At 39.8% G+C, this 9,949-nt stretch overlaps 4 protein-coding genes across 4 annotated transcripts; all 4 read right to left on the bottom strand.

The window, feature by feature from the left end:
- Positions 1–1,150: 1,150 nt before the first annotated feature.
- Positions 1,151–3,058, bottom strand: TM35_000074750 (putative endosomal integral membrane protein; the record flags this gene model as incomplete). The annotated part of the gene is made up of 1 exon (XM_029023921.1): positions 1,151–3,058. The coding sequence occupies one exon, from the start codon at positions 3,056–3,058 to the stop codon at positions 1,151–1,153; it is 1,908 nt and encodes a 635-aa protein (XP_028885117.1).
- A 1,276-nt stretch (positions 3,059–4,334) lies between these two features.
- On the bottom strand, positions 4,335–5,798 carry TM35_000074740 (putative protein kinase; the record flags this gene model as incomplete). Its single annotated transcript, XM_029023920.1, has 1 exon — positions 4,335–5,798. The coding sequence occupies one exon, from the start codon at positions 5,796–5,798 to the stop codon at positions 4,335–4,337; it is 1,464 nt and encodes a 487-aa protein (XP_028885116.1).
- Positions 5,799–6,764: 966 nt separating this feature from the next.
- On the bottom strand, positions 6,765–7,916 carry TM35_000074730 (putative mitogen-activated protein kinase, putative,protein kinase; the record flags this gene model as incomplete). Its single annotated transcript, XM_029023919.1, has 1 exon — positions 6,765–7,916. One exon carries the CDS (start codon positions 7,914–7,916, stop codon positions 6,765–6,767), a length of 1,152 nt encoding a protein of 383 aa, XP_028885115.1.
- Positions 7,917–8,256: 340 nt separating this feature from the next.
- On the bottom strand, positions 8,257–9,510 carry TM35_000074720 (uncharacterized protein; the record flags this gene model as incomplete). Its single annotated transcript, XM_029023918.1, has 1 exon — positions 8,257–9,510. One exon carries the CDS (start codon positions 9,508–9,510, stop codon positions 8,257–8,259), a length of 1,254 nt encoding a protein of 417 aa, XP_028885114.1.
- Between the last annotated feature and the right edge of the window lie 439 nt (positions 9,511–9,949).

Raw genomic sequence — 9,949 nt, 5'->3', positions numbered from 1 at the left:
AAAAAAAAAAAAAAAACAAAGAGAAAAAGAGGGTGAAAAAACACAACAATAACCACATTCATGCTTTGAGCAAATAAAGGCACAGAAGCAAACATATCAAGAGAAAAGACATAACCTCTTGGAAATTAGAGCCTAACTATATTTTTTTCTTTTTTCGTTTGATTAAATAAAAGTACCTCCGTTGTTTCTATTCATAGCCACTCTTTCTTTTTTTTTTTTCTTTTTCTCTGTTCTTCGTTCTTTCTTTTTCTTCTTTCTTTCTTCACAACACTCACACACACAGAGAGAGACACGTATATATATATATATATATATATACCTTTGTACTTCCCAACAACATCCTCCTGTTGAGCACAAAGCAGTGATGGTTGGATTATCGCTACTAAAAACGCAAATGTCAAGTTGGAAAAAAAAAGTGACAGACACACACAAACAAACAAACAAACGGAGAGAAATAAAGAGAAATAAAGAAAAAAAAAAGAGTAGAAATCACAAGTCAATCATTTTTTTTTCTTTTTTTCATTGTTCACAACTACACAGCTTCTGCAGCCAGCAATATGTATAGAGATTCTTCCCATACACAAGAGAACGGGGGAAATGAAGAGTAAAACACACATGAGACTACTCTATTTCTTCTTCACTTCACCATCCCCAAATTATTCACGCACTATCACAATAAGGCATTGTCACTTTCACTTAAAATCCTTTTTTTTTTATTACTATTTACTATTATTTTTTTTTTTCTAATTCTTATTTACCCTTAATCCTTATTCTTATTCCTCCTCCATTGTAGTACCTACATTTGTAGTAGACCCATACCAGTTTACATACATACATTCATGTGTACTTATTTTTTCTTTTTTTTTTTTTCCTGTTCTACCCCGTCCTTCTGATTTCCTCACGATCCTTCTTTTTTTTTTTTTGTCGTTGCTGTTTCATTTCCGTGTGATTTCGCTTCTCTCTCTTTCTCATTATTTCTCATTATATCTCTTTCACATGTAGAAGTGTATTCTGTTTAACTATTTTCTTTCTTTCTTTCTTTTTTTTTTTCATTTTCGCTTGATGCCCTATTCACACCCACTCCGTTCTTATTCTTATTCCTCTTCCTCTTCTTCAATCTCACTTCACTCTATTAGTATCCCTGCCAAACCTAGTCCACCTTCACATTACTGTAGATGATGTTCACAAAGATAAAAGAGGCGATAAAGCCAATAGCCCCACTGAGAATACATAAAGTATACGCAGCCATTCCCATATAGCCAAAGAATAACATAGCGCTCATAAATCCCTTTAGTGTAGAGTAACGGAAATAGTAAAATACACTGTATGCAAATATCCAAACACCATAAGAGGCTGAAGTTAAGAAAGAACGCCACCACCAGTGATAATTAAGTCGATTGAGTTGAATATAGGTGGAGAACACAGCCGTCTGGGCCGCAATAATCATAGAAAGAACATACACAGCTGTGAGAAAACCAAACATATAATACACCGTGCCATGCCAAACACTGCTGAAAATATATGTGATCTCCACATGTGAGGCGGCGAAGGGCACAAGTCCCGGTAGAAGAATTATCAACGGAGACTCCAAATACCACGGCGATGGAGGAATGGTGCGGGGAATGTTGTTTACTTTAACGGGAACCGCAATATTAAGACTGAATCCCACAGCCGCCCCAATCACTACCAGCGGAGTGGAGACTCCTTGCCATAGTAACAGTAGAATAATAAGTGCAGAGAGAGAAGCCGTACTCGCGGCGTGGTTTCCAAGGTGAATAAAGTTCAGCACAAAGTAAACAAAGAACATCTGTGCAGGATAGAAGAGACTGGTGGCGATAATGATCTTCCATGATCGCATCTTAAAATACTTTGTCAGCATTGCCGTCACGAGACCATTGAGAAAGCTGAAAAGCACAAATACGAATACCAATGTAGTTGCTAACACCCCACGACTCTGTGGAGAGACAAACCCCATACAAGCCACAAACAATGTAGATCCAACCATCATTGCCAATTGTACACCGGTGCCAACACAAATAGAAAGTAAACCAACACCGCGTGGACGGCGAAAGACATCACCGTGTACAAGTTTCCATCCAGTCTCTTCCTTTTCTTCAATATCAGGTTCATTATAGTAGGAGATATCACGATGAAGAGCACGAATCAATACATACCATAAAGCTGCCGTTTGTAATAAGGTCACAAAGAAGAAGTTTACAATACTGAACCAGTGAATTTGGGACTCTTTACCCGTCATTTTCATAAATACATCCCATCGTGTAGACCAGGTGAGATCAGACTCTAACCATTGCACACTGTACGTGTACGTTATCTGTTCATCTAATGCGCTCTGTGGTGAACCAGACAAAAGATTATTTGTTGCACAGACGTTGTCTCCATGTTTAATACTTGCAGTAGCAATTTGGAATTGTACAATACGGTACGTTTTTCCTTCCAAATCAAAAGGTGAATCCACAGGATGATATGAAATCGTAAAAATAAGATGATTATTCACTAATGGAATATTCTGATTGGATAAACTGGAAGGTATACCCAAGCGAAATCCAGTTCTTACGCGTCGATTGCCTTTAGATAGAACGATATTCTCCAGTCCAGGCAAATCGTCAACATACATGTTTCCACGGTAGCGACCTTCAATAAGTTTAACCAAATATCTTTGATCTTCTTTTTTCATTGTTACCGTACAAAGTTGAACACAGGTTTTATTCTCCAACACATTCACCTCATATCCAGATTCCTCCAGTTGATCCCCAAATAAAAGTTGACCAATATTACGTCGACGTTTCTTACGTTCATCCCGTTGTAAACATCTCTTTAATGACTTCCACGGCATTGGCATTACTTTCGTTTTTGATGTTAGTGGACTGACCATAATTGGTATGAGATCCCCCTGCTGGTATGATGCGGCAATAGTCTTGAATATAGACATGGATGCGGCCTCTGCTGTCATTGTCAAGGAGAGAAGAAGGACAACAGCAATAATAACTGTTGTGTAAAGGGACATTCCCTTAAAAGGACGTCCCCTGGTGATAAACATCTCTTTTTGTTTGTTTGTTTTTTTCTTTCTGTATGTGTGTGTGTGTGTTTGAGTGTTTATTCTTTTTTTTAGTCTTCTCTGCTTTGACGACACTGCTCTAAAAGAGAAAAGAGAGATAGATATAAATAAATAAATAAATAAGGAATGGCAAAAGGGAGAGAGAAAAAAAGAAAAAAGAGTTGATACATATACAAAGAAAAAAAAAAAAAGAAAAAATAAAGAAATATATAATAAACGAGGAATTGGGAGTCTTCATATAAAACGCAAATATTTGTGTATATGTGGTGTATATGTTGTGGTCTTCCGTTGGCACAAGCGCATATACCTGCTTATGCTGTTAGTCCGGTCTGTTCAATCGTATGTCTCCATTCACACTTTTTTTTTTTTTTCTTTTAACGTCACGGTCAGTAGAATAAGAAGGGAATAAAATAAAAAAAGGAAAAAACAAGGAACACAAGAAACAAAAAAAAAAAGAAAAAAATCGCATCACTAATATCCATTTTTTTTTTTGTTTTTACTTTCTCTTTACATACATATATACATATGTATATTACAATTATAATAAAAAGATTTTTTTCACCCCTTTTTCTTTTTCTTCTCTTCTTTGCATGCATCCCTGTAGTGATGAAGTGCACCAAAGAGAAAGAGAGAGAAAGAAAGACATGTTGATATTACAGGAGCAGCGTATAAAGGCTATGTGTGCAGATAAACGCAGAGACAGTAGCGAGTAAAACCAAAGAGAAGAAAAAAAGGGGAAAAAAGCAATAAAATCAAAAAAAAAAAGGGAAAAGGAAAAACAAAAACAAAAATAAAGAGAGGAATAAAGGGGATAAAAGTACAATCGCCAGTTTATCCCCCATAAATACACCCACGGGAATATGCCCACATCTGAAGAGAGACATTTCTGTTGTTTTATTGACACTATGACACTCATAAAACAAGAGAATGAGACGCTATACAGAGAAAAACAATAAACAAAGGGAGGGGATAAGAAAGGAAGAAAAAAAAAAGAAAAAAAAACCATCAATATCTCTCGGTCCTGTTTCTTTCTCTTTTTATTCCGGATATATTGCCACATATTTTCTACGTTTGCAACTAACTTTAGAACACTTTTTTTTTCGTGTTGATAAGGTAAAGGAAAGTCTCACACTATTTTTTTTTTTTTTTCCTTTCCTTTAGTTTCGTTGTTTATTTGGTTTGTTTGTTCCTTCTTCATGATCATCATCATCATCATCACATTTTCCGCTCTCTCTCTTCTTCTTTCTCTCCACATTCTCTAATCTGAAAAATCGCATCGTCTACTTGTGTGGAGTGTATCGCCTGAGAAGAGTGATCCTTGCCGCGCCTCTGTACAGTCCAGTGGTCCATCAAACTCCGCACAGAATGCGGGAGTTGATCTCAGCACTCCGGCGGTCATCTTTGGTGTGTTCAGCCCGCTGCAGACATTACTGCCGCTACTACTAGCGACGTAGAACTGTCGATGATGCCAGCGGTGGTGATGGTTGTGATGCGTGTGCCGCCGGTGTGGGTGTGGGAGTGTGAAGGCGAAGGGCGACGGCAGCGAGCGGCGGTGGAGGTGCAAGTTTTGGGAGTTACTGCGGTTGTTGAAGCCGGAGTATGTGTTGGCGTGTGTGGAGACGGAGAGCCATCCACGGCGCCAGGCACAACGAAGCGCGTCTGCGCGTATTTCCGCCGGTGCCTCCCGCAGCCACGAACTCGCGTCTGTAAACCTCCCGTCCTCCACTTCCTCCTCTTCTCCCTCGCGGTCCATCTCCGTGTCGACGCTGGGCTCGGGCTCGTTGTCGGGGTCCTGTTCGTGTTCGCTCTGCTGCGTTTGGTCGTTGAGACTGACGGTGGGCTCCCGCGAGGGCGAGCGGCTGAGAGAAGAACACACCGTCTCCTCCAGAGGAAAGAAGAGCGGGTCGTTCAGGAGTTGTGTGGTGTTCGGCCGGGCGGCGGGATCCCGCTGCAGACACCGCGCGACCAGCGAGCGAACAGAGACATCGGCGATCTCCGCCACGTGCGGGAGAACTCCCATCGACACCCGGCGGTGGATCTCTCCCACATCTTCACAGTCGTTGTAGGCCTTCTTCCCCGTGGCCATCTCCAACACACACATCCCAAAGGCCCATACATCCACCGCCGTGCTGTATTGACCTTCATAGATCTCAGGAGCCATGTACTCCGGGGTTCCCACTACATCCGAGCCAACGCCTTCCATCGTGCAAAGGCCTAAATCACCAATCTTAACTTCACCCTGATGACCACTAACAAAGATATTACTACACTTCACATCACGGTGTATGATATCACGTTCATGCAGATATTGTAATGCAGAGAGAATTTGACGTGCATACCGTACAAGGGCTTTAGTATGAAACCGTCCTTGTGGCATAAGTTTTTGATATTCCTTAAGTGTTCCACTTGGCATGAGTTCTGTAATGAAAACATAACAGTTCCTTGTGGTTTCCACCCAACAAGCACTGCAGTGGAGTAGATTAGGATGGCTTAGTTGCTGAAGGAGAAATATCTCCTGCAAAAGTAACTCCGCACTCTCGCCTACTGTACAGCGCGTCTCAGACCATGCCACTTGTGTACCCTCCTCCACATCTAATGCCGCGTACACCTCCTTGTAGCGACCACGACTAATAAATTCCATTCGAATGTACCGACCATCAGAACTCTTCGGATAATAAGAAATTTTTTTCTCCTTATCGTCAATTCCTGGTCCAGTATTCATTCTAGAAATATATAATTGATAAATAAATATATATATATTTATATTTATTTATTAAAAAGGCAATATATTCTGTCACTCCTCGAAGTGAAGGAATAAAAGAATAATAGCACTAATAAATGACAATAAAACAAAAAAAAAAAAAAAACAGAACGTGGGTTACTAATATACTAGTGGAAAAACGACGTACCCAAAATAAAACGTTCTTCCAAATTATCAGAAGGTGTGACTATCTTTAGAAATAGAAATTCTTTATCAACTGCTGTGCAACCGAAGAGTTACGGTAACTCATGCACAGACAAAAAAAAAAAAAATAGACCTACCTATCACAAGAATTAAACAGAATGAAAGGAAAAAAAGGAGATGAAACATAAAACAGAAACAAAATAGATAACATATAAACAATAAAAAATATATATATCAAAAAAAAAAAAATAAGATTAGAATTATGATACTTTCATAATAGTCAAATATATAATCACTTTCGTGGTAATGATGTACAACAATGAAAGGAAACAAAGAAGAAGAGAAAAAGGGGAAAACACTATGGATAGACAGTAGAAAGGAAACAAAACAACAATAATAGTGTACATACATCTGTTTTTTTTTTTTTAACTAGCGTACTCTATCGCTTTCTCACACAGACTCTCTCTCTTTCACTCTCGCCTAAACCGGTCCCCTTTATATATATATATGCATATCTATATTTATATATGTATGTATGTATGTATGTATGTATGTATGTTCACATATTAACAAAGAACTATATATATATATTTTTTTTTACCTTTCTCTCTCTCTCCACACACACAAACAAACACCCCACTCTGTTTTTTAGCTATCCCCTTTTTATTTATTTATTTGGTTGGTGTCTCTCGTTCCTTTTTTTTTTTTTTCCACCTCTTCCTCCTCTTCCTATTATCCCTTTCTTTTTTTGCTTTTTTTTTTTTTACTTTTTGACAATGATGTCTAATCATTGTACTTCATGACCTCATTCATCAGCAACTGCCTCAGCTGACTGGCGTTTAGTTCGCTGCTATCAAATTCCCAAAAGAAGCGTTCACTCGCCTCCGCCTCCAGTTCCTCCCCACCGCAGTTGTTGCGCACTTCCCGCAGCCATGGGTGTGCCAGTGCCTCCTTCGCCGTCATGCGCTCCTTCGGGTTGTATCTCAACAGCCGAAAGAGAAAGTCCTTAAACATGGCGTAGTTATTCTCTGCGTCGCCGGCGCCATCCTCGCGCGCGCGACTGGCGGCGAAGTACCGCGCCTGCAGTTCGGTGTGCACCTCCTCCAGCGGCCGTCGCTCGCGCGGGGGGAGTGCGCGGATGTAGCTGAGCGCCTCTGGGGAGTGCACGTGTGGGAGGTCCCGCAGCACGTCCGGCACGCCGAGGAGGTCTGTGATGAGATTGAGTTGGTGGATGTAATCGCGGCCGGCGAAGAGCGGGCGGCGGGTGAACATCTCCACCGCCAGGCACGCGACGCCCCAGAGATCCACCGCCCCGTCGTAGTCGTCGCCCACCAGCAACAACTCCGGCGGCCGGTACCAGCGCGTCACTACGTAGTGGGTCATCTTCGGCCCCTTTCCCCGCGCCAGTCCAAAGTCACAGAGTTTCAAATCACAGTCCGAGTTGGTGAGTAAATTAGCGGGCTTCAAGTCACGGTGAATGACATTTGCACTATGAATGTACCGCAGCGCACACAGCAGCTGATACGTGAAGTACTGACAGTGTACCTCTGTTAACTTAACCGAAGAAGACTTTAGAATAGACTGGAGATCCGAAGACATAAGCTCCGTAACAACATAAATATCTGAAAAACCAGGATCAGAAGGTCGAAATAGGTCCTTAAGAGATAATACATTAGGATGGTTTAGGAAGCCCAGCAGCTTAACCTCACGCAAAATACGCTTTCCATCTACAACATCACCAAAAATATTACTGATTTTTTTAATTGCAACAGTGTCACCAGTTGTACTATCTACCGCACTACAAACAATACCATAAGCACCACGACCAACCAGACTACGCACCTCATACCGTTGGGGAACCTCCACTTTAGATTGAGTGTCGAAAGTGTACGTGACCTTCCCCTCTGAATCGGGCGCCGAGACGTGCGTCAGCATTTCTGCTCACCCACGACTGAAAATAACCCTCCTAATAATGATTTTTTTTTAGGTTTTTTTTTCCTTTTTTTTTTTTTTAGTTTCGTATCGTTTTTTTTTTTTTTTTTCTTCCTTTTCTCTTAATGTCTTTTTATTATTATTTTCTCTGCTTGAGTCTGGAAGCTAATGTAAGAGTTAAAAGAGTAAAGGTAAGAAAAAGAGAAGATAAAAGTTAAAAAAAAAAAGAAGGAGTTCTGCAGATATATACACACACAACACACTACCCTCTCCTCTCCTCTCCTCTCCTCGTCATTCAATCTATTATTTGATTTGCAGAATAAATAGATCAGAACTTCTATCACTAACCACGAATACCTGAAGAGGCTCTGGTTGCACTTAACCTCCGTTCTAATGTGCGTACTCGTGCTTGAGATGCCCCCAATTCCCTGGACACTTCACGTAATTCTGCAAGTTCATCATTAAGTATATTAATAGATGCATCCTTTAACGATAACTGATGACGAAGTTGTTCTACCTGCATCCTTAGTGCCATTATACCATTTTCATTTTCTTTAAACTCAGGAACATTAGTTACAGTGGTAACATTTGTAGTATTGGTATGGATGGTAGTATTAATAGGAGCCATACTCGACCCCCTATCTACGTTTATTATACTGTTTGATTGGGAATTCACTAATTGACAATACTGTAATTTGAGTTCTTCCACTTCACTCATCATGGAACGCAGAGCCTCTTTAGACGACACTTCATTATCCTTCAGTTGTTGTTGAAGTTCTAAAATAATTTGACGTGACATCTGCAGTTCCTCTTGAGTTATTTCTAATGCATGAACTGTACTTTCTTGTTCCTGTATTCCCTCTACTCTTGACAGGCGTGAGAATTCTATACTTCGCAGCTGCTCTTTAAGCTGCTGATTCCGGAGCCAAAGTTCCTCCATATCAGACTGTAATTGACGCTCCCTAGCCTCTGCTGTTGATGTTCGTTTGGAATATATAGAGAGTTGCAGGAGTAATTCTTTAACTAATAATAACATCCCATTATCAAATGTGCATTCGGACATTTTTTCTATCAAATCTCTTTGATTTGTTTCATAGTCAAAAAGTGAATCCCAAGCATTTTTTTGAGTATTTTTTAGTAGACTATACAGCTGGGTATAGACAAGATGATCTTGAACTAACTGATCGAGAATGGGACCACCACGTTCAATTTCACACAGTGTTCTCTCACTTTCCTCTGTAGATTCAGTGACGGATCCGGGTGATATTTTTAATGGTGAAGACGATAATGATGATGATGTTAATAATAATGATGATGAGATCGGTGGTTGACGATAATCCGTGACCCTTCGCTGATTTGCAAATCCCACCATTGATTGCGGCGGCAAATAGCAAGGTGATACTATACTGTGAGGTATACTACCGTTCCTATCATTTCCGTTAACATGCCTAAAGGGAGAAACTGCACTGTCTGTATGTTGACATTCTCCTCCATGAGATGGAAGTAATTTTTTTAGAATTCGGTACTGGAGAGCAACATCCACTGGGAGATCATCTGTGAAGTCATGTTCCAATTTACCCTCTAGTGATGATTGCATTTCCGTGGGATGTTTGACTCTTTATATATATATATATATATATATATATATATATATTATTTACTGCTGGTTCGCAACGCTTATCTGCAGAGTAAAAATAATAATAAAAATAATGAACAGAGAAAAAAAAAAAAACAATAAAAGATGAAATGAAGCTGAGTATGTTGATATATCCAGTAAAATAAATAATAAAAGAAAACATATTATATTTATATGAGGAAGAAAAGGAAAGAAAAGGAAAAAATTCATACCAGATCAGCAAATAAGAAATCACAGACACAAATTGTTACATCTCTCTTGTTTAAACACAAAAGCCTAAATACGAAACGAGTGAGAGACTGTGTATTAGTGTAAGAGACAGAATGTAAATATAGTTCTGTAGAGCACTCGAAAAAAAAAAAGAGAAAGAGAAAGAGGGATAGAAACACATATATAGAGA

The sequence above is a fragment of the Trypanosoma theileri genome (assembly GCF_002087225.1).
Source record: "Trypanosoma theileri isolate Edinburgh chromosome Unknown TM35_Tth_7_V1, whole genome shotgun sequence".
Taxonomy (NCBI): domain Eukaryota; phylum Euglenozoa; class Kinetoplastea; order Trypanosomatida; family Trypanosomatidae; genus Trypanosoma; species Trypanosoma theileri.
This window is presented reverse-complemented; position numbering and strand designations above follow the sequence as displayed.